The following is a 25111-nucleotide window of genomic DNA, read 5'->3' as shown; positions in this document are numbered from 1 at the left end:
ATTTATCAAGGTTAATGTTCCTGAAAAGTGGCAGATATTTGTCTTCTACTGTACTGTGCTCTACTTTTACTGTGCTTTTTATTTTAAGCTTTTATCAAATCCCACGGCTGGTATCCGCACAGTAGAGCCTTGTTTGGATCCTTTCCAAAGCTAAATATTACGTACATGTTGCTAGCGGTAACAAAATGTTTACGGACCGCAAGGTTGTGTGGCGATAGAGAGCCTGACTTCAAACGCTTCCGTGACCCACTGAGGTCGCAGAGGTTTATGACACAAAATGCCTTAGCTATTATTACGCTGTGCTATCACTGTAAGCTAAAAACGACATCTGAACAGCCTTTCATGCTTGGACAAAGCGTCTGTGTGAGATTCAGCAGTTTCCACAAAGTGAAAGATGATCAAGAGCTGCAGCCGCCAGCTATCCTGCTCTATGCTGTTGGTCTGTATGTGCTCAGCTTGTACCACATCTCTAAAGGAATGACCATGTAGGGAAAGAGTCCAGGTACCACATTGCATAAGAGAATACGTCCTTCAGGGCTTGTTTTCTTTCCACTCAGAGACAGCTAGACAGACCGTTGTATCCTGTCTGTAATTATTGCTAACTTGTCAAACTAATTTGCTGTGCTGTCTTTGCTTATCTTTTGGCAGTTTGGGAGAAAACACATGCTGATTGGCTCCAGATTTCCCACAGAGTTTAAACTGGATACGTGTTGGTCATCTGTTGCAGTCTGACCAGATGTTTTTCACTTTTTTTTTATTTTTTAAAGTCAGTGTGTGTTTCACTGAAATTTTCTGTGATGCTGGAAGGTAAAGAACAAAAGCAATTTTTATCCAGGAATAGGTTAATCCAGGTGTGTTTGGACATGTTGGCATGCAGGGTCACCTAGTAGCTTGTAAGTTTTGAGATGTTTGATCATCCTCGCCTCTGGTCCCTGTGCCCATTCCCAAATGTTGCGTGTAGACATTTAGGATTTTATGGGAGGGCTGAGGGGGTGAACTGGTTTTGCCTACTGACTGTTGAAGCGGTCGATGTGCTGGCCACCGCCCCATCTTGCATTTAAATGCACTATTTAACAACACGTATCAACGCCACATAGTTGGTGACGTTATAGATTTGAAATTCGGGGTTTGGGGCCTGGAGGACGAGTGGATTAGCCGTTCTGGGCTCGGAATGGGCTTCGGGTCTTTGGGGACGTTCGGAGGAGATGTCTTTCTGGGTTTTGAGGGGTGGTTTGGATTTTAGGATTTCGGCTCATTGTTTCATTAACAGGCCCCTTTGGGGCTTTGAGTTCTGGAAGTTTGGTCAACTGGGGGTGTGTGTCTAGTTGTCAGCGGTGTGTGGCTGACAACGTGATGGGGAGCGTGGTTTTGCTATGACAGCGAGGCGAGGCTGCTTTGGTGTGTTGCACTGGCTTTCTATTTCTATAGAGGAGGCCCACAACTTTCCTTAAAGTTTTGTCTGTCATTCCGTCTGATCAGTTTAAAATTATAAACTCATCCTGTTAACTGGCTATTTCGCATCAAAATTTAAGATACAGGATGGTCCTAAAGGAGACATCAAGCACATTTATGCAACTTTATGACAGGGTCAGCAAGAGTGCTGGGATTAGTCACTTGTGAATCTATTTTTTTGACACTTTCTGTTTTGGGTTTTTTGACAAATCCACCTAAAGTTACGATCAGCTGATGAACTAAAAATATAACAACCTGACTGTTTTTCAACTTGCGCTTGTTTCTTCTTTTTTCTTTTTTTTTTCTTTTGCATTTTAACCTTCAACCTACAAGCTGGCTATGATTTTTTCCTTCCTCTCATCATTTTCATCAGGAATGTTTGTTGAAATTCTGGGGCTGTTTAAAGAAAAAAATAAATTAAAGAAAAATAATCCAAAGGGCTGTGCACACTTTTGCAGGGTTCTGAATTTAAATAGATGATGAATCTATATTTTTATTTCTTTTTGAAAACATCACAGACCATCTCCCAACATAGATAACCTACATAAACATGTAGGATCGCACTAAAGTGGACTCAGCATCTCGCAGCACTTCGTCCTCTACTAGAGCGTCCATCAAGAAGGACATCCAAACTATCGCTTTGGAGAGATATAAGTCAAGTCTGTTTTTCCAAAGCGCCGAGTGCATGAGTCACTCGAATTAAAAAGACATTCAGGCCTGTGGCAGAGCTGCATTACTCGGTCCAGTAATAACCTACTGTTTTTTGTGTGTGTGTGTGTGTGTGTGTGTGTGTGTGGGGGTGTGTGTGTGTGTATGTGTGTGTCAAGGGCGATTTGAAGGCCTGCAGCTCTTTCAGCTTATATTTTAATGAAGGGGAACAGGTCAGCTCACTGTTTTGAATCGGGAAACCTTGGTTAGGTTTACTGAGCGGAGGTAATGTCGCTAGCACGGTCACTGCATGCTGGCATCTGTCACTGAATAAGTTATTTTCAGCAAAATGGCAATTCTGTTGCAACAATCTACCTGTCATTTCAGTCCAACAGATGCACGGTGCTGTTCGGCGCGTTGTCCCCCCACCACAGGAACCCTTTATATGCGTCTGTCTTCAGCCAGCAACAGTATTTCAGAACAAAGCAGCACCGTGTAATAAAAGCCATTGTTTGTTCCTCTGCAAAGGGTCTCAGCTGAGGTGTACTCCCCACCTGGTAATTAGAGAGTGAGGCAATGTTAGTTTCAGTCTACGTCTCCAGGGAGACAGTCGCCATCCATCCCCAGTTAGAGCAACATAAATCGGCCTCCTCGTATATCTACCGCATTAATGGTACATGTCACAAAATTTGTATATTGCAAAAAAAAAATGCAGTCTTCTCCATGATTGTGACTGCTGAGTTGACAAATGTCCAGAAGATGGTCGTCAACATCCTTCACAAGGAGGGTAAGCCATGAAAGGCAATTGCTGAAGAAGCTGTTTGCTCTGTATGCAAGTCTTTTAACAAAAAAAATAAGAGTGGTAGGAAAAGGTGCGCAAGCAACAGGGAGAACTGCAGCCTTGAGAGGATTGTCTCTCAAATTCATTCCAGAAGAGGAACCATAGTCAGACGATTAATAGACACTGGCTGCAAATGTCACGTCCCATGTGTCAAGCCGCTCCTGAACCAGAGACGACATCAGAGGGCTGAGCTGAAAAGCCACCGGACTGGTGTGCAAGATCCAATGTCCTGTTTTCAGGAAAAAGTGAATTCTGCATTTCATTTGAAAAACCGAGGTCCCAGGGTCTGGAGAGACACAGAATCCATGTTGCCTGAAGTCCAGAGTGAAGCTTCCACAGACAGTGATGGTTTGAGGTGCTGTGTCATCTGCTGGTATCGGTCCACTGTGTTTTCTCAAGTCCACAGTCGACAGAGCTGTCTACTAGCACATTCTAGAGCACTTCATGCTTCCCTCTGCTGATGAGCTGCATGCAGACTCTACTTGTATTTTCCATCAGGTGTCCACACTGCTAAAGGTCCCAAAAACTGGTTCACTGACTGTGGAGTTCTTGTTCATAATTGGCCAGCAAACTGCCATGGCTTGAAAATCTACGAGTTGTTGGCAAACCTTGATAACAGCAACTGGTCCATAACGTTTTTATATGAACTCTTTACCTCCTTCCATTTTGGTTGTTAACACTGTAAACACAGCTTTTAAACAGAGAACATTAACAGCTTTCTATCTGATCAAAATCCATGTCGAACAATTTTTCTGTCATGACTGATTTGCCAGCAGCCTGACTTCTCCAAAGCGCCAAGCTGCCTTTGTTTACTTATGATTCAGACCAGTTTTGTTTTTGGTTGAACCGTCTTGGGACCGGTGATAAAATAAACAAAACTCTATACATTATCTTTAGGGTAAAAAAAATAAAATAAAAAGTCCTCTTTACAGAATTATAATCGTTTTCATTCTTTGTTCCTCCCCTGATTGCAAACGGAGACAGATGATTGATGAGGTTTACAAATGAGGCGGGCAAAATCACTCAGAGCAGATGTAATTCGTTCGGAGTAAACTCGGGCTTTCTAATAAAAACATTTGGAGAAAAAAAAGATGAAATCTTGATATGTACAACACAATAACTACTCCTAATGTGTGGCTTAGAAGATTTCATAACAAAATTACGGATTTTTGAACACGGTGTATTTGTTCTTTCCATAAATCTCACGCCATCTAGGAGGAGCAGTGCCAGCATGCGAAGTCAAATTGAAAGTCTAGCAAATGTGGGACGTAGATGCCATCTACTATCTGCGCGCTCTCAGCAGAAACAGACTCCATATCAGACATCAAAGCCGAGTGCCTCGGATGGCCTGTGTAAGGCCGGCTCTGAAAGCCGAGCTCATGACTCTCTGACAAGTTAAAATGCACAGCATGCGGCTTCAAACAGGTAAACAGCTACACCCTGAACACGGGAGATGATAGACAAGCATGGGTACTGCAGGACCCTGTTGTCTGACTTGGACCAACGAGACCTCAGGGTCAGTTTCACAGACACTCTGTTCACGTTTTATCGCCTTTACTCTGCTGAGTGTTTCCGTCCATCTGTGTCTCTTTTCCTGCTCTACATTTCCCACCACTGCCAATCGAACCGGTCGCGATCGGGTGGGTTTTGTTTGACACAACTCCCGACATCTGTGCAACACGAGGGCTTTGTTATTTGTTTTCGCTCCTCTTTAGAGCTAATCTCTGCCGCTCCTTCCAGTTCCCTGGCCCTCTTCTCCCCTCCTCAGCTCTCTTGCGGTGACTTTGGCCTGCGACTTGTGGGAAACTTCTGCGGGGGCCCTTGCTTTCAGAGAGGCGACTGATATACTGAGAGTGCTGGGTGACGGACCTATTTTGGGAACTTGTAAATATGAGAACTTCCTTTCCTATCGTATGTCTGATCCCCGAGAGGATTATCAACAGCAAGGAGCAATGTGCGGTAGCAAAAACAAAAGTGTGCTATCAAGTTTGTTACAGCTTCCTTTTTTTGCCCAATATGGGAAGCAGTTCTGGACCTAATCTGGACCTTTGTTGATTTAACAGAACTGTTATGGGTTTGACTCAGCACAGAGATTGGTTAAACTTACAAAAATAAAAGAACTGAAAAGAATGGAAAGAGATAAAGCATAACCTCTCTGACGAGCAAAATGTCAAAAAGAGGTAATGTTCTACATTTTCATCTGAAAACTATGAAATTATGCATGTGTTAAACATTTTTAAGGCATAGCATCAAAATAAAAATGAATACACCTTCGGATAATTATCATTGCTATAAATATTATTTTTGCAGCAGCAGTAGCAGTGGAAACAGTTATTGATTTTCAGTTTTGTCTCAGTTTCATGTGTTAACACTGTGTTACAATGACACTGCAGGCTTTTTACTCAAGGTTACAATAAGCTGCCCCACGCCTAATGCATTTTTTATGTACTGTGTGAAATATTACCTGGCATTACGGCACAATTTTACAGTCATACCATGTCTTATTTCACCCTGTGAAATAATTCAGATACTAAGGTGGATACTGTGCAAGAATAGAGATATTTAAACACAAACTGATGTTTGGTCAGATTTTATTTTATTTTTTTTATTATCTGGACAAATTTACCAGCACCTGAATGGCTGTGTTATGAACATGGGTCATGAAATATTTAATCTGTCTCTCTAGTTATCAGCACTTTTAGGATTCAGTTCATTTCGATCAATATTCCCGTGTCTTGTTTTGGCCCTCTCTAAAACAAGTATTTAAACCCTGAAATGGTCATAAAAAAATATGGCGGAGGTAAATATTCGATTTCCGTTCTTTAACTCTGAGAGGCAAATTAATCTCGGACGTGCACAGCATTTTCCTTTTCATAACAGGTTACACCTATAAAACCATCTGAACTGTAATCAGAAGACTCCAGATGAATTTCTGCAAGCGGCACTTCCCTCGCCCCATCCTCTGTGTGTGTGTGTGTGTGTGTGCGTGTGCGTGTGTGTGTGTGTGTGTGTGTGTGACCTCACAGCTCAGAAACAAGGGCCAAACTTTGCTAACACAGAGCCAAACATACGGCGGACAAACACCTCCTCCGAGAACTTTGAATGCACCGATCAGCCCTCAAATGTTGGACGAGCAAAGATGACGCAATCACGAGAGGTGAAGCCTCAGAGTAAACACGTCCTCGCCATGCTACATTCTGCACATCCGAAGGTTTACATTTGGACAACGGGTGTTTAAATGAAGACGACGCTTCATGACCTCATGCAGAAGAAGAAATAGTAAAAGAAGCTGCTCATCTTGGCAACAATACCCAGTGAAGTCATTTATTTATTACTGTGCTTGCCCTGTCAGCTCCTGAAGTAAAGAGCCCTCTTGTGGCCAACTCTTATTTTGTGTTTCGGGGGCGCCATCTATGGGACATCTATGGAACACCATTAAACATTTATTTGAGTCATCTGTCAGTCCCAGGAGGACTCAAAGCAATGTTTATTTCTGGAAAAACTTGAACAGACCACAGAGCTTACTTTGAGCTAAAGAAAACTACAGAAGATAAGCATGAATTTATTCTAAGATATTATGTTATTTTGTTGTCATAAGTCAGTGAAAAGCACAATGCACTGATATAAAGCCACAAAAAAAAGCTCTTACATTGTAACTTTAAACTATAAAGGGCACCAACAACACTAGAGCCCCCCCAAAAAAAAAAAAACACAGGAAAGGGGGAGAAACAGATAATAAAGGAAACTCCCAAAGTCTTGGAAAAAATATGGCTCTTGTTTGTTTTATTTTCTGGTGGATTATTTTGGTTCTTGACCAGTGACTTCCTTGTCTATTCTCATACGCATTTGGTCTTTTTCTCATCAGTCTACAGGGGTCTGGGAAAGTTTTGACATGGCCTCTGTAGCCCACTCACAGCAACACAACGGCTGCTCGATTCAGCAGTGAATGAGCGACAGGCATTTCCTCTCTGCCTTCAGGCCAAAATAACAAAGTCAAAGAAAGAATAGATGAGGTAGCTCAGCTCTGACGCTATCAAGATTAAGTATTCAAACTGTGGAGTGGATCTTAGCAGTCTTAGGTTGAAAACAACAGCACTGAACTGTAGAGGTTCGGGACCCATACAAGCAGATCTACAGTGAACTGGGTAAACATGCAGCATGAGGCACATAGTGCCATCTTATAGCACAATTAAGGAACATAAGTTGTTATAAAATGCTATATATGTTAAACATGATTTAAAAGAAACTTGACTTCATAATTTGAAGCCTTGAAATAGGCCTCTGTCTCTTTAAGTGACTCTACCTTCATAGTGTCGTCACAACAAGGCCTTTCATACATCATACGGTTGTTGTAGACTGTATGATGCATGCTGAGCTCAGCAGACTCGAGCTAAGTGCTGCTGCCACTAGTCTGGAGGAGCTGATTGGGGAAGCTGTGTTGTTCTGTGAGCTTGGATTGGAAACTGCAGCTCCAAGCAGGAGCTTTGAAGAAAAAGGCGGTTAGTGAGAGCAACCGTGTAGGCATCCCTGAATGGTTTCCATGGAGATTATTAGAGGATTTCTCAAACATGAATGGAAGAATCAAAGCAACACTCCATGTTTTAGATGAGGGGGAAAAAACATTATAACATACAAATCTAAAACAAAAAATGGCCATCCATGATACCCCTTTTAAAATGAAAGCATCTTAATGTATTACAATGCCTCAGTAAAGCACAGATTGACGTTCAATATGTGACAAAATTGTGTTTAGTGGTTTTAGTGATCCAGTCTGACTGAGCTTAAGTTATTTTGCAAAGGAGAAACAGCAAAGATCTCAGTCTGCAGATGTTGATCAAAAAACATCCCAACAAAACTGGCAAAAGTTTATGAATTTAAAATTTAAAATCAAGATGTATAATTAATTTTCTAAGTCGGTTCATATTCTTATATAGTGCATCAATAAAGATTAAATTAAATTTAATTTATTTAATTACATAATTTGATTTCAGCTTCTAAATTTGACTATTTAAATGCTTGCAGTAAAACGACATTGCTACTTTTAAAACAGAGGAAGAAAGGTAAATAATGCACATTACCATCTGCGATGTTGGCAGGTTTCTTTTGTTTGTTGGAAAAAGGGAGTTTGCAGGAGACAGACGAAAACTTATAACTCGAAGACTCACAGCTTCCCATCGTGTGTCCTCTGGAAAAATGTTTAGCTCGTACAGTCAGCGTTTTCTGTCTTCTGACGCCTGGTCTTCTAAAACACAGTTTGGTTTTCTTTTTGTTTCTAAAACTAATCCCGCCTGAAATTCGAAGGTGTGTAAACAGAGGCACGTGCCCACGGCTACCTGCCGTTTGTCCAATGAAATCACACCTGAGAGGGGACAGACGTTGACACGTGTATGTGTGTGTGTGTGTGTGTGTGTGTGTGTGCGTGCGTGTGTGTGCATGCGTGTATTTGTGTGGTTGATAAACACAGAGGACCGTTAAGCTTTCACATGGTCACAGTCTGCTGACCTGAGTAGCAGGGCCACAATACAGCTTCTAAGAAGAAACATGAGTGGGCGTGAATAATAACAACACTGTCCTTGAAAATTGAGTGGGAAACTGTGATGTTTGGATAGGAAAATTACCTGCATGGGACATACAGACAGACAGACAGACAGACAGACAGACAGACAGACAGACAGACAGACAGACAGAGATAGAAGTATCATCTAGCATCAGATGCATCAGGACCTGGATGAAGCTGAATCAGAACCGGACCCCTTCAACGTGACAACAGCCCAAAACATAGCAGTAGGACTGACTGAGAATTAAGAATAAAAAAAAAAAATTAAAAAAATATTCTGGTTCAAGTAAAATCCCAGACCTTAACCTTACTGAGAATATGTGAGGTGATCTAAAACACGATGTGCATGCAAAACAGGAACCCTTTTAAAAATGTTAAACTTACTGTAGACAACTTTGTTTTCCAGACGCACATAAAGCAAGATATGACATCAGTACGTGAGCGCTTCTTAGCGAAGAAGTGAATATTAAATGAGACTCCCTTGTTTTTCCTCACGACTGTTATACAGTTGTTATCAAATGTAATTTTATGCATCTCACATCACAAACAGTCTTTGAAGAGAGATTTGGCCTTATTGTAATGATTGTCTTTAGTAAATATGGATTGAATCAAGTGAAGCGTTTCCCTGAAGCAGCGTGTTCATTGGAGGTCCTCTATCAGCACTGTTACTTATTAACAAAAAGCGCAATGTTTGAGCTCACTTCAACTGTTTTGTTTTGTTTGTTTTTTTTGTTTGTTTTTTTTTTAGCTGAAATTGCTGGGTTTTCATTATTGAATTTAAGCTTAAATGTAAAATGAAATTAATGTAGAAAAAATAGCTTGTATCACTGGATATAGGTTAATTTGTAAATCTCCTGCTTCAACTCATGTCTGTTTGTGATTGGTGTCTGTTGATTTGTTTTTGGCAGTCGTGCGCCGATCGTTTCAAAACCTCTTTAGTGCCAGGATCTGGCTTTGAAACTTGGATCAAGTCTTTGGAAGCCAAGAATCAAATAAATAAATGCAGTTTAAGCATTTTGACTTGTGTTGACGTTTTTTTCTTTTTCTTTTTTTTTTTTTTCTTTTTAAGCCAGCAACAGGTTTTTTTTAAACATTATTGTTAGGCTTTCTTTCTTCTTAATCTAGACCACACAACATACAGAGTGTTCTCCAGGAGATGGCGCTCACACATAATGTACTTGGACAAAACAAGGTAAACAGACTTCAGTGCTGTAAATCCTCACAGGCACAGAGAGAAAGTGGGAAGGAAGAGGCCCCTCTGGAACGTACTAGAAAAAGGTTTAACATCTCTACTGAGAGAGAGTTAGATGACCAAAAGATTTACTTTTATTTCTTTCATCAGATTTTAATAAATCAATTGAGAACAGATGCATGGAAGATGAAGGAGTGCACCGTAAAATGCCACGTACGTCCTAAAATGGGGTTAGAAAATCTCTCTGCTAATATTTTAATCATTTTATCACTAAAATTGCTTCAGAATGAGACACCCTGATTAATGGATGGCCTTGATGATTCACGTTATACTGAACATGTGATCTTCAGTGATTCACGGCTTGCTCATCCAGTGAATAAGAGCAAAAAATGAAGTAAAAGCTGGTATCACCACATCAGACTTCATGACAGTTGCGCTGACGAAAACGGTCATTTTTAAAAACGCCACACGTACTGAGAAAACGGACGACCGCCATGAGTACAACCTGAACATTTTTGAACAAGATAAAGGCAGCAGATTGTAAAACCAGACGAAACGCTGTCATGAACATGACACGTGTTTCCTTTAAAACCGTTTTCTGCTCTTTTGACTCGTAACACTGATCAGCTTTAAAGGAGAAAAAAAATACATTTTGCGCAACTATGTCTCAAAAATGTGCAACAGTAAACTCTTTTTGTAAGCCCTGTGACGTTCAGCGTTAAGTCATCTACTGACTGGGAGTCAGATGTTTATCAGACGCAACAAAGAAGAGTATAAGTTAAAAGTTGAATTCAGAAATTGAAAGGTAGGACAGAGTATTTTGAATAATTATGGCGTACGGCTAATGAGAATCTACATATTATATCTCCACAAAATAAGAATTTTACATAATACAAAATACAAATATATTCCTGGTCTCATGTAAAAAAAAAAATATATATATATATATAACTTGTGTGTGTTAAACTCCATTTTGGGTTTCCATTAGCTGTAAGCAATAATTATTCAAATAAACTGAAATAATGCTCTGCGTGTAATACATCTACACATGAGTTTAACTTTTTAAGTTGTATTACTAGTAGAAACAAATGAACTATTTGTATATGAGATGCAGCTTTTCCCATTGCTCCAGCAAAACAGTAAAAGATAAAAAAAATACTTGCTATGAGTTTTTTAAAGGGAGAAAAAACACCTAAAGTAATGCTCGAAGAGAAACAAGGGCATCATCTTATTCAAGTCAGGAGGATTTCTGCAGCTTATGAACCATTCTTTGTTAGAGTTTCAGAGATGGAGAAGCACGGAGGTCCCGTGCTTCTCCTCAAGGCTTTTCTCAGGCATGATTTATGCTGTAGTGCCTCCATATTCACCAGAACACAAGACATATTTTTGTTCCTGTCATTAATCGCTCTGAATTTTAGTCATAGAATGCCTCTGAACTAAGTAGGGCAGTGGTTTAGTTACTTTCTAAGCTACGTTTTGTTGTTTTGTTTTGTTTTTTTTTCTTTTCAGTTTCTAGGTCAAGACCAGTGAGTAAGCTGGCATAACCGGTCTTGGCGCTCATGAAAAGTTGTCTGTGAGCCAAAAAAACAAAACAAAACAAAAACTCATATGCATCTGAGTTGTTGAAGGAATCAAATACATCTGTCAACAGCTTTGTTATTTATGTCTCCACATATGTTTACCCCACTGGGATGACATCATGTAGTCAAAGTTCGGTTGCTGTAAGAAGACAGGATGCCACACATTCTTAGAATACTCCATACAGGATCTGACCTCCGCTTGTGAATGCAACAGCGCGGCTGCAGCGAGTGGAAAATTACAGGCTCTGTTCAGACTGTGAGGAGCGAAGGAAGCTCTGAAAGGGTTCAGATGTTGTTGTTTTTTTTCCCCCTCCCAGCTGTTGCTTGAAAATATGAGGGTTTTTTTTTTTTTTGAAGATTGAAATGTGTTTAAGATTCCTACTATTGCCTTTTTAGATTTACAGTGATGTTATTGTTAACATTTCCTTCTTTTGGGATTTCTTCTTATTTTGTCACATTTAAATATTTCAGATCAGAAAGAAACTAAGTAAATACAAAAGCAGTTTTAGATGGATGATTTAATTTATTACAAAACAAAACAACCCCTCCCCCACAAAAAAACAAAAAAAAACAAAAAAAAAAACTACCCAAATCAATCTGATTACATGTTTGCAATAACTGGCAGTGAGTTATTTATTGCACTGTTGGGGAGTTTTAGTCCACTTGTCTGTAGGATTGTTTTAATGTAGCTACTTTTAATGGCTTAAGAACAACAGCATCTGAGTCACATTTAATCTTAAAGCTTTACTTGGTCACTGCGAACCCTCCTTTTGTGCCGTTCATGGATGGATTGCCAATGTGCTTGGATCATTCTGCTGCTCCAAGCCCAGTGTGCTGGAGCTTAAGTTCCTAAGCTGATGTCCAGATGCCCTCTTTCTGGACTTTTGGTGGATTGAGTTGTGGCATGTCCTCTTAGAGCAGCAACGACCATCAAACTACCACCACCATACTTTTCTGTATGAATATTATGTTTTTCTGTAAAGTTGTGTTTGCTTCACGCTAGCGCAACAAGACGCGCACCTTCCAAAACGTGTCCCACTGGGGATTCTTTATCAATCCCCAAATCCTTCAGGATCGTCCCGATGGTTTGCTTTTGGCAGTTTCGAGACAGACGTTTGTGTTTTTTGCCTTTAAACTTAATTTTCCTCAAAGTTATCTTTACTTGATCACAAAATTTGAAGATTTGCTGCAGTTAAGTTTAACAAAGGTTCAAACAGTGTTTTTTTTTTGTTTTGTTTTTGTTTTTGTTTTTTTTTTTTTACGTGCATGAGTAAAATACCTTTCTACAATGAGGCATGACAAATGCGACTTATCAGGCCTCACCATCACAAACAACGGCTGATCTGATAGGAACTGCGCTCACCCTTAGAGCGGACATATTTTTTCTGCCACCATTGTCTCACATTCCAGACCAGAGTGCTAAAGGAAGGTGAGCCCAGCTAGAAAGGAACGGGTCACTTCACTGCTGCCACATGTAATCTCTCGACATTCCTGAAACTAATCTTTGGTTATCGTGCCACAGATCTGCCCTTACTGCTGCTCCTGTCACGCAACTGCGGCCTGTCCAACTTCTTGAAGCAGGGCGCAGAATATTATCAATACAAGCAGCTCTTTATTAAAGTCACAACGTCCGTAGTTCTCTTCTGCCAAAGCTCTGCGACTGGGATTTGGCAGCTGTGGCATGTTTTAATTGACAGCTTGTGGGTTTTGAAGCAGTTCCAAAGGATGGTTTGGAAATGTGGGGCAACAGGCTCTAGGTGTTGATCTGAAGATAACAGGCCATCGCAGAGTTTCAGAGGCTTCTTTGGCTCTGGATGTCACAAAGGCCTTCCCCTCCGTCACCGGCACAATCCTCTTACAGATTTACTCCCCGTGCATAGTCCCGTATGACATCAATCTGGGGATTAAATCTTCCCACTCAGGATGTGTGTTAAGCTTAATCCAGTTTGAAGGTAATAATGTAGCGCAGAGGTGTAATTACCCAGTGTCTCTCAGTAGAATCACACTGAAAAAGTCAGAATGTTATTCTAGTATCGCAACCAAAAAGGATCTCAATAAAAATGTTTAGAAAGTCATGTGCATGCCGGGACAAAATTATCAACATCCTTTTCTTTTTCTTTCTTTTTTTTTTCCCCACTTTTTATCACAGTGGAAATATAAGTTTACTGCATTTTGGAGGGATTTTATGCAGCAGGCTTATACAACATAGCAAGTGACTGTGAAGTAGAAGCAAATATGATACATGGCAGCAAAATACATTAGAAGTTTACAGCAGAGTCGAGTTAGGCAGCTACATCTTAAGCTTCGAACATCTCAATATATCATCCAAAACAGGAAAACTCATGACACAACATCAAAACCTTCCGAGACACCTAAACTCACCGGAGAGCATTAATCAGAGAAGCAGCCAAAAGGCCATTTGTAAGTTTTGGGGAGCTGCAGAGTTCAGCACAGGTAGGACGATCTGTCAGAAGGACAGCGATCAATCATGCCCTCCACAAAAACAACTTTTAAGAAAGAGTGGAGACTGGGAAATTGACCAACCACCAGCAACAGGCAGATCTACTTCTGCCCACCCTATGCTCTTCCGATTTTTATATGCAAATGTTTTTTTTAAATTACTTGGTATTCATTTTAATTTAAACACAAACTTTTTTTGTCATAAAATGTCAAATGGCTCTTTTTTTAAATTTTTTATTCTGAGCATTGGTAAAAGCAACGGTGTCACTAAGCAGCATTACTTGTTTCACACAGTTTCTGTTCCCACGGCCATAAGAAAAGAAAAATGAAAAACAGCCATATCTTTTTTTCATCTGACTTGAGACGTGTTGACAGATGAAAATAGCAGGAAGACTAAAGATGGCCGATTAACCAAACACAACAAGGAAATAAACAGCACTGACTGTAAATGATGCTCTTCGTGGCCTTATCTGGCTTTTAGGTGCAAAAACCACAGTATGACTGTAGTTTGAGAACCAGAGCCGTTTTGCTTGAGCTGCGTTATTATCTTGCCTCTACATGCTGCTCTGGCTGTTTATTCTAAGGCGTGGGTGTATGTTGTGGTCAGCATGGCGAAAGTTAGATCCACCCCATCATAAGGCTTATGATAAAAATATCTTTTGGCTGTTAATATGCGGTGGCTTCCAAAAGTATCTACACAACTCCAGCTTTCACACATTTTGTCACATTATAGCTCTATTTGTAGAAATGCATACATTATCTTGATTTTTTTCAACAAATAAACGTGAAAAGCCTACTGGAGTCAACATTTTGTACAACCACATTTATTTCGCATACAACCGGGTATGTCTTCTCTACTTTCCCTTCTGCAAATTACCTCAAACTGAATCAGATATAATGAGAAGTGAGTCATGCCACGGATGATTAACAGGGACATAGGTCTAGGCTTTGACTGAACCATTGTGGTTTAAACTGTAATCCCGTTTAAAAGTGTCTGTCTTAGGATGCAGTGGTTTAGATCGGGACTTTTCAAAGTGCAACATGGGCTGATTTTGTGTGGCTCCAACTGCAGTTAAAAGCAATTTGGCCCTGCTGTGATAAAAAGTGGAAAGAAAAAAAAAGAAAAGGATGTTTTTTTTAAAAAAAATACTAACAGGCAATTTGGAACAACTACAAAAGAATCTGACTTTTGTTTTTTCTTAATTAATATATTGGATGTACAGTTCACAATCAAATTTTTGGTGATTATTTTACTATATTTTTTTGACTTGAGGCCTTTTGACTTGAATTGACAAAAACCTTTGCACACCACAGTTTTAAATGAAAGCTTATAACCAAACAAAAGTCCAGACCTAACTTCAAGCCTATCCAGTGAAGAGTTGCTTGTTTTGTGAACAAGAATGACCATAAATTAGAGTCTCTTGACATCCAAAACTGGTACAGCCACTGTAATTAAATCAGTTCTACAAGCTACTGATTCAAGTGGTTGAATGTGCATTTTCCAATTGTTTTTTTTGTCACATATTTTGTTAACATGTCTTTCTTTCCACTCATGTTAGACTATTATATAACATCCAAATAAAACCCTAAGCTTGTGACTGTAATGTAACGATATATGAAAGGATTAATGATAATACTTGAACAAGTTGCTGCACCTACAACATTTTCCCAACATGCAGCACTAACTTCTCTGTTAAAAGGAGGAGTAAGACATTCAGTTACTGTGCAAAGGGAAAATGTTCAGGCCGCTTCACTTTTTCCACATTTTGTTAAGCTACAACCTTATTCCAAATTGCATTTAATTATTTTCTTCCCACGTAATTCTACACATAAACTTTATGACATTACAACAAAGTGGGGGCGGGGGCTAAGCTTTCGAATGTTTTGTAAAATTATTAAAAGTGGGAAACCTTCACAAGTCAAGTCTAATCGACTGAATTCACACCACAGGTGGACTCCATGTAGTCTGCAGAAACATCTGAAGGACAAGCAGTGGAGACATGCTAATTTTGAATGTTATGGCTGAACGGCTGTGAATACATAATAGAAGTGTGATTTCTTGTTTTACTATTTTTAATAAATTTCCCCCCTCACAAAAATCCACACTGTCTTTATTATGGGGTATTTGTGTGTAGAATGTTGAGGGAAGAGCTCGTCTTCTTACAATTTGGAATAAGGTTTTAACATAGCTATGTGGAAAAAGTGAAGCGCTGTGAATAATACCTGGACGCGCTCTGTGTGAATTTTTGCAGTGTCACTGCTGCATATTAAACGTGTGGTTGGGTTTCTCTTTCAGTCATGGGTGTCGTGTCTGACAGATAAGGAAACTATTGTTGCACGAAGGATTATTTCAGCTGAAACCTCATTGAATTTGAAAGAGCTGCTGTTCCTTTTTCTGTGAGACAGATACAGATGGGACAACAACCCAACAATCAACGCGGTAGAAGCAAACATATAGAAAGGATCGGTCGTTGCGCTCTTTGAAATTGTCTTGCTGACAACAGAGTCTGTCACATACACGAGAAACACTAACATCAGATCATAAAGCATCCCTAATGACTTTCACACAAACTTCTGCCAACTTCTTAAGGCAGGAAATCTAAAGACACAAAGGCAGCTGGAGGAGTGGAAGGGGGGTTGGAGGACGGAGATTCAAGGGGTGGAGGGGGGACACATATGTCACCAAAGCTACAGATTGTCTGGGGAGCTGAAAAAGTCCTTTGTCAGGGAGCATCTCGTTACAGTCGACAACAAATGTTTCTGGTAATCTGATTATGTATGTATCATGTCGAAATTGATTTTTTTTTATTTCCTCCATCAAAATTAAACTCTCCATAACAGCAAAGGGCTGTTTTGCGTAAAAGTCGTATGGTCTCTGAGGAGTACGACATTCATTTATTTTAAATGTCACGCCACACGGCAGGTCACAGCCAATCTTTTAGCTAATTTGTAACCCAAGCACACTGCTCTCCCTTTCACATTCACTGAGCCCCAGCCTCCTCCGTAACATGTGGAGGCAGAGGACACAAGCCGGTGCTTGACTGAGCCCTGAATGCTCTTTGGTTGTCACACTTTTCCCAAACGCCTTGCAGCTGCCTCCATTGTGGCCAGCAGAAGGAGGGAGGCGAAGGGGGAGGGGGAGGAGGTGCTTAACTGATTTTTTGAGCCTCCTGCTGTTGCCCCGGACTCAGATGGGTTCACAGAGACGGAGTGTGGCCCAAACAATGGCTGACACCATGACATCATGCCTCTTATTTTGGTGAAATCCTCATGCAGATATATGATGGGATTCCATCGCATCAACAGGGAACAGAGGCACAAAAAGGACGTTTTGGCCTTTGATCTTTGTAGGAAATGAAAAAACCTCTTCGTTGTGCAACAGGTTTTATGTATAAATTGTAAAAAAAAAAAAAAAGTGTAAAAAATAAATCTAACCTTTAATTTTAGTAAATAAGAACGAAAAATCGGTCTTAGTGGAAAAATTTTTATCAGGAGTTCCACAATTAAAACATTTTCAAAGCGTTTTTGGGATTTGTAGTTTTTATTGGGTGTAACACAAAGGGCAAAAAAACCTTTAATTGGCATTCACTAATGTCCTGCTTCCTTAAGCTTTAAATGTAACGTGACATACAGGTCCATCGCTTTTAGCCGCCCCTTAAAATGAAAAACACAAGATAATATCCCATTCAAGTAATAAACTCAAGATAACATCCAGTTTAAGTGATAAACTTTTAGCAGCCATGACTTCCTGTTTTCTTGCAAGTCATGGACTTTTGGCGTGACACAAAAGAGAATTATCTTAACTACTCGTAAAAACAGGGACGACAACATCCCATCTCATTTGTTTCTGTGAAGTTTTTTTATTTATTTGTTTTAGCGTTCTTTGTATCTGCAGTTTTATTTTTAAATGATGGGGCGTGAAAGTTATGCTTTAGCTATAGAGAATCAATGGACAAGTTTTGTTTCACAATTAGTTTAAAATTTTTTTAAAATGGAGACTTAAAAAAAACAAACCACACCCATCTGCATAATATATAAGCCGTAATAAAAGAAACACAAGAGAACATCTTCAGCTGAGTACAAAAACTCAATGAAATTTATTGAACATGTATAAAAAAAACTCTTTGACAAACATCTGTAAAAATAGCCGTTATAAAGAAATATATTAATTTAGTTAATAAATATGTCAGAACACGGTCAAACAGACCGATTGGTCCCCCGGTTTTAGTAGTTTTTGGGGTTCCGTCGCAGCGCTGCAGTACACAGTACAAAAACATGAGGTATTTCAAAGTCGGTTGACCCAACACGTCGTGATCGTCAGTGATATCGAGGAAGGCAACAAACAAACAAAAAAGAAGAAGAAAACGAAAGGAAAAAAGTTTTATAATCTAATTATAAACCTGTTCCACAACCAAACAGGTAGATTCTATGACACACCTACTAAAAGCATGAGTTACATTCATTTCTAATCATATGCCTTACTGGGCAATGGGTTTACATTGCCTCTTTGTTTAACAAGTGAAAAGATTCGAGAGGTTTAAAAAAAGCGTTCCTGAGATAACTGATAGCCCTCTCAGTTTTGTTTAAAATGATTATGATTATCAAAAGCAGTTGCCTTCGTCAAAACAAGAAATCAGTCTTTTAAAGAAAGAATACTCAGGACTTCTTCTTCGTCTTTAGCGTCTCCCAACTGGGGATTTCACATTAAGGACGTGAAGCGTGAATACTGCCTGATGGTAGTTGTTAAAGCTCGCTCTGAAATGATGAGGTCAAGCTATGAAGGATTGGCCAGCAGAGTCAGGTTAAGTGGCCCGAAGCTACAGCACCCATTCTGTCTGGTGACACCAGCATCACCGTAAGCGGACAAATGGATCACTTTATGTGAAGTGCTCCATGCGGAGTCACTTGGTATTTTGAGTCCAAACAAAGTCTGTTTTTTGTTTTTTGATGGGACCTCTGTCAGCAGCTGGGGGAGGTCGTGATGGGACTGTGGCGGAAGGAGAGCTGACCGGACGAAGCGTGAACGGGGATGGAGACGGGGAAGTTGAACACGGTGCTGCTCTTGCTGATCGCCGGGCTTCCCGCCTCCGAGGAGCAGGTGGAGGAGGCCAGGACCTGGGACTCGAACTGGAGGAGCTGGCCCATGAAGCTGAAGTTGGGGGAGATGATGCTGCGGCGCTGCTTGACGAACTCAAAGGCCTCGTCCAGCTTCACGCGGTTGGTGCGCATGAGGTAGGCGAGGCAGATGGTGGCAGAGCGGGAGATGCCGGCCTGACAATGCACGAACACGCGGCCCCCGTTGTTTCTCACCGAATCTGGTTGGAGAGAAAAAAACCATAGAAGAAAATTAGAATCACCGCAAAACAGCCAAAGGTGATTACACACAAATGGATCAGGCTACATTATTAACAGGAAACGAGGACAAAAACGCCTTTGCAGCACTTTCAGTTTCTTTTTAAATGCGCTCATTAGCAAACAGGAACACAGTTAATAGCTTTGCAGGGTGTGAACCAGTGGGGGTTACTACCAAAGGAGGCGTAATGAATGGACAAAAGAGGGGAACAGACCCCTGCTGGGGGTATTGAAGTGGCAGGAAGGCTGACAGTGAGTGAAGAGAAATTGCCCTTTGTTCAGTCAGAACAAAAAGAGCTATGAAGGCGGGGATCTATTCAAGCACAGCCAGCCCCAAACTGCAAAACTAGTTTGGGGCTGCCGCTTTGCGATTCATTATTAAAAAAAAAAGGACATCCCTCTTTCTACGCCTCAGGGGTGGCAGTGATGTAACCGCCATTGTGCTGGAGTAGGGAGCCAGCTGGTTGGGTTTTGGAGGGAACTTTTGAAGATTTCAAATCAAGCGAATCAAGGGGGAAAGAAAAGGGAGGGAACAGAGGTTGGGGCAGGCTGGGAGTTTGTAGTGCTAACAACTCAGGAACTAGTTAGCAAAACCTGCACTCACCAATAAACTCTATCGCCTCGTTGAACCAGGAGCTGATGTCGGCCTTATGGTTGTCCTCCACCGGGATGCTTTTGTACAGAAAGGAGTCCTCGAAGTGGTTGGGACAGTTGGAGGAGACGTTGATCAGGGCGGTGATGCCGAGCATGTCCAGCATGTCTTTTCTGGAAGCGTGGTAAGCACTGCCAAGATACAGGAACGGCAGGATCTCCACAGGACCACCCTGAATTAGAACAGAGAAAATAAGCAAACCATAAGTCATCTCCAAAACAGTAAAACAGGAAGTAGGAGAGAAGGGAGGATGAGAATTATGATTATTATTTTTTAAAAGTGCAAACCTGATCATATAGAGGTGTGTTGCAGGGACTGCAGTTTGGGTCTGCACTCTCTGGATTTCTGGCACTCAGTGATAAGCTGAGCCCTTGAGGAGGGGAAGCTTTGGTGCACATCTCTGGATACTCAGAGGAAAAACTGTCAAATCCACCTGGAAATATAGAACAAAACACATTATTAAAAATCTGAAGCTTAGCACAAAAGGCACATGCTTTTATTTATGAGTGACAACTGTTCATGCAGGCTATTTTCGAGCTCTGTTTACAACAGGAGCAGCTGGTAAGGTGACAGCTGCACTTCGTAACAGGAAAGCGCCTAAATGTGTTTCTAACCAGCAACATTTTCTTACCTTGGAGAATAAACACGCTGATTCCACAGGGGCTGCGGCAAAGCGCATTAACAGCCAGCATCAGCGTCCCGTCCTTCTTAGCCTGGCCCAGGTCCGTGCTCCGTTCGTCCAGCAGCACCACGGACTGGTACTCCCCGGACAGGAGCCGGTTCCTGGTGTCCTCGTTGGGCACGATGTGCTCCAGCCCCAGTCCGCCTCTGGCCCTCCTCCGGACTATGGTGCTAAAACGCACATTGGTGGAGCCGGAGATGTGAGAGGCGTTGAAGGAGAGGAAGGAGCGGCAGTCCAGCACCAGGCAGCCCGGGACGTCGCCCTCCATTAGAGACCGGAGGGACGCGCAGTTGATGGTGGGAACTTCCATTATCACCATAGTAGTACAGCGGGCTATGAGTGTCAAATCCAAATACATATAGGTTCAACGGCAGAAATATTCAAGCTCAAAGTTACAGAAATAATATTCTGTTCTTTGGAGTGAGTCCTTTGTTCCGGTTAGTTTCTATGTAAAAAAGAAAAGAAAGAAAAAGACGGTAAAGCTCGAAAGAAAGAAAGGGGGAAAAAAAAGTTTTAAAGTTGACTTTGGTGTTCCGATTCTTCCTTGAGTAGTTCCGGGTAGCTTAGTTCCTTATTGACCGAGATTAAATACTTAACGTTTCAAAGTCAGACTTCTGCCTCAGAGCCGTATGAAGCTGTTTATATATGAGCCGAGTCCATGAATGAGAAGCACTGACGTCAGAGCGCCGCCTCTCTGGGCGTCCCGCCAACCGCGCGGACGTCATCATGATGGTTCTAAAGTGCAGGAGGGCACAACAACTAGGGCTCGCGCACATGCGCGATAATTCTACATGAACGTACTGCACGTACGCGGGCACGCGGAGATTCCTCTCTCTCTCTCTTTTGTTTTTGTTTTTGTTTTTGTTTACCTTCTCTGTGACAAATGACACGCAATATATAGCAATATATTTAAGAAACATTGGATTTCAATTGAATTATGTAAATGGTGTCATTTTTGCTTAATTTCGGGTTGTTGCTTTTGTTATTTTTCCCACCTTGACATTAGTTAACAGTGGTGAATCTTAACCACTGCTGAGATTATTATGTATCTCGCATGTTCATGTTTTTATTTATCTCTTTGGGTTTTCAATCATCTATGTAGTGACTAGTATTTCACTGTAATCCCAGAGGAGTTATGTCTCAATTTGTTGTATGGCAGTATGCAAAGAATTGTCAAATAAACTGACTAAGGTTTAAATGTTCATTTAAGACGTAGAGTGTGTTCTTTTTAGTTAATTTTTCTACATAAAATTTGCATTGAACTTTGGCTAATTTCTTATTTTTACACTTAGACTGTAGATATTTTTTTTCTGAATTTCAGTTACTCCTGGTTTTTATGTGTTTAAAATATTGTTTCTTTAAAAAATATATTTATTATTTTTGATACAATTAAGTTCCCATGTGTATATTAAATGTTAACAGTATAGGAAATCCAGTTACATACTCCACATGTAGGTCTAATTATGATGTAATTTGTTTTTCTAGATTAATGATTAATTAAACACAAATCTTAACTACAATATCAGTTATATTATATTATATTATATTATATTATATTATATTATATTATATTATAAAGGTACCAATATTTATAATTAATTACATTTTATCAGATTAAAAAGAAAATGAATATTCATGTTTGTTTCAGTGCATTTATAATCTAGATTATTTGTTTACAACATATTATCATTTACAATATCTGTCTCAATTTATCTGTCTCAATTTATGTGTTCATTTAATTTGATGATCTGTCAGCAAATAAGGAATTTGCCAAACTTTCCATGATGTTTAGTATTTAATTGGATTCCTATTTTGCCTCTTCAGTAGAGAGTTGACAAATAACAAGATAATAAGTAAATATCTGGCATGGGTGCCATAAAAGTTTATTCTTTGTTTTTATTAGTCTGTGGTACATAGTGTTCAATGCGGCGAGAACGAAGGCTAACCATAAAAGTTAATCACGGTATAGAAATCTGAAGTCCAGTAAATTTCCAGGTGCCGAGAAACAAAACACTGGTATACCAGGAAGGCAATGACAGATGGAGGTCTTGACCTCGTAGTTTTGTTTTGTAAAAATGGATATGTGGGGTATTTCTTTGTTTTCCCAGAGAGACGAGAGAAAACATATTTTGAATGAAAAAAGAAAACATGATTTCAATCGGTGTGGGAAACCCTTTTTATTTTCTGGTGTGGTTTGCTGACTCAGACTATGGCAACACTCATGTCTTAAAATGCAGAAGCAGGATGATTGTTGACCTGTTGACAAGGCGGGCATGTTGCCTTTTGTCCTCAAACAAAAGTTTGCAAAAGAAAAAGGAAAGAAAGATTATGCTGCCAAGCAAACACCTAAATAGGACAGTTGTTTCCAGCTTCGAAATTCTATGTCTTTTAGCTAAAGCTAAAGTTACCAAGCAGGGCCATAATGTCATTCATACTTTACTACAACATGAAAGTGTGGAATACACATGTGTGCTGGTTTGGCCCTCTGTTTATTCAAGCAAAAAGGAAAATGGATTTGTTATGGTACAGAGGAAGAGGGGGAGCGTCGGCCCACTGAACAGAAAGTCAACCAACCACAGCCAAGTGTAAAAACTCTCTGGCAGGTTAAACCTCACACTCTCGTGAGATGAGTCAACTGTGAGGCACATGCTACAAAGCAAGAATGTTACACGCTATACAGGGAGGAGGGCCCGAGATCTACTGAAAACAGTTTGTACCCAAACATTTTGTTCTAACGGCCAACGCAAAACCCCCCAGAATCAGGAAGAGTACAGCAAGAGAGTTATGACTTGGAGTGAACATATAATGCAAAACCAAACTGTGTTTTTGCAAACTGTGTCAGTATTACATTGTTTTTTTCAGTGAGGTACAGAACATGCTTTCTTTTTTTTAATACAATAAGTTTACTGAACCATACACATCTGTCAGATTATTGGTCCTGTCTTGACTTTATTCTTTTATTTTTGTAAATGTTGAAACACAAAACGGTGCATAAGTTTTTACTGTGTGTCTGGATACTGAAACTAAGCTCTGAAAACTGAACCTGTGTTGTCACTGTGCTTTTGGTTCTCTTAGCTGTGGCTTGTAACCAACTAGAGACCAGAAAGGGAAGTGAAAAAGTGGATGACGGAGAGGCATTTCCTGCAGTCCAGCCTAGCTGTCACTTGCTGTCACCCCCTGCCTGTTTACTGTCATTGTAGCTACAGGCAACAGTTGAGACATCACTGGGAAAACACAGGGCATGTACTGCCTGCTAAGTTTTAATAACAGACTTGTAAATTTGGGACACCTATATTCTTTGTTTCCTTGTTGTGGCAAAAATAACACTTTCTGCTGAGTTTATAGATTTGTTTCGCTACGACATATGCAATTTTCAAACACAGCGTGTCATTTCCTGGACAGCAACATTGGTCACTAAAGCCAGAAACCGAAATATACATTGTCCACAATACAATATTACTAAACCTCTAGCCTTAGTTTCTTAGTAGCTTTAATTGTGTTTGTTTCTGCTAGACTGTGAATCTGGACTTGGGTAGAACTGGCCCAAGGCAAAAGCAAACAAAGCAGTTGCTTGTCTCCCCAAAACAAACAGGGGGCCTCCAAAACTGTCATACAGGCCAGGTATAGGCAATGCATTTAATTATTTATTTGTTTATACAATTGATACTCATAACTGTTCAAAACAAACTTTGGTTGTTTCGTATCTTGCCATCTGTACCAGCGTAAAAAAATGTTTTATGCCGATCGCAACTTGAGGAAATGCATCAGAAAAAAAGTTATCACAGCTGTTCATGGCGTCACAATACATATGTGTGTGAAGGGGATGTGTCACTTGCTGTTGTACAATTTCAAAAAACCATTTGAAAAACATTCGTTTGGATCCAAACACATTTACAATAAAATATTATGATCGCTTCATGAAAGAATCCATTCCACTCGATTGGTACTGGAATATGCATACTGCTAAAAGGTTTTGGGGTTACTAAACTAAGAATTCTGTCATCAAATAATCTGTTTAAGTGTTGATTGCAGTTTCTACACCTGTGTGTAAACATTGGGTTTAAATGTCTTTGCTAAGACCAATGAGGAAAATTTACTGCAATCACAAAACTCAGAACTGAAATGGTGCAAATTTTAGTGGAATGCCATAGAAACTGTGAGAAAAAAACATTACGTCCAGCCACAACAAGTGATTTCCTACTGAAACCACAGCTTGTGTGAGGAGGAACTGAAATAACCAGCTTTACCATACTGGGCAGCACATTGTGGGCTAACAAGTCATTACCCAACAACAATAATAATTCAGCTACACGTTGAACATAAATTCTCCTTTAGTTTAAGAATGGTTTAATGTTTTCACAAAGTTTAAAGACTTATTTTCTAGCATGTGTTGTTAGTTGAAAAACATTTGATTTGTTTCCTGTTTTAAAGATACATGGTCATTTTCAACTGTGCCTTTGGGTACTGTTGACATTTTCCCTGCAAATATACTGTTTGCTCCGCAGTGTTCAGTACTGACATTAGGTTTTCCTTTTGTTTAAGTTTCAGTATTTGATTTTTGTATTTTTTTATTTATTTAAAGATTTCAAGGTTTTCTTTAAATTTCTTTATTTCATTTATAGAATACTAGACATTTAAAGTACTGTTTGAGGTTTGTAACTGTTATCCCAAAATCCCCACAAATTTCGAAAGTGA

At 40.0% G+C, this 25111-nt stretch overlaps 1 protein-coding gene across 1 annotated transcript; it reads right to left on the bottom strand.

The window, feature by feature from the left end:
* Positions 1-17798: 17798 nt before the first annotated feature.
* On the bottom strand, positions 17799-21055 carry dusp1 (dual specificity phosphatase 1). The gene is made up of 4 exons (XM_007561591.2): positions 20366-21055; positions 20022-20167; positions 19687-19906; positions 17799-19045 (listed from the first exon to the last, which is right to left on the bottom strand). The coding sequence occupies exons 1-4, from the start codon at positions 20772-20774 to the stop codon at positions 18690-18692; spliced, it is 1131 nt and encodes a 376-aa protein (XP_007561653.1). The 5' UTR covers positions 20775-21055; the 3' UTR covers positions 17799-18689.
* Between the last annotated feature and the right edge of the window lie 4056 nt (positions 21056-25111).

Source organism: Poecilia formosa, unplaced genomic scaffold (genome assembly GCF_000485575.1).
Source record: "Poecilia formosa unplaced genomic scaffold, Poecilia_formosa-5.1.2 Scaffold128, whole genome shotgun sequence".
Taxonomy (NCBI): Eukaryota; Metazoa; Chordata; class Actinopteri; order Cyprinodontiformes; family Poeciliidae; genus Poecilia; species Poecilia formosa.
Note: the sequence above shows the minus strand (reverse complement) of the source record. Positions and strands in the feature narration are given on the sequence as shown.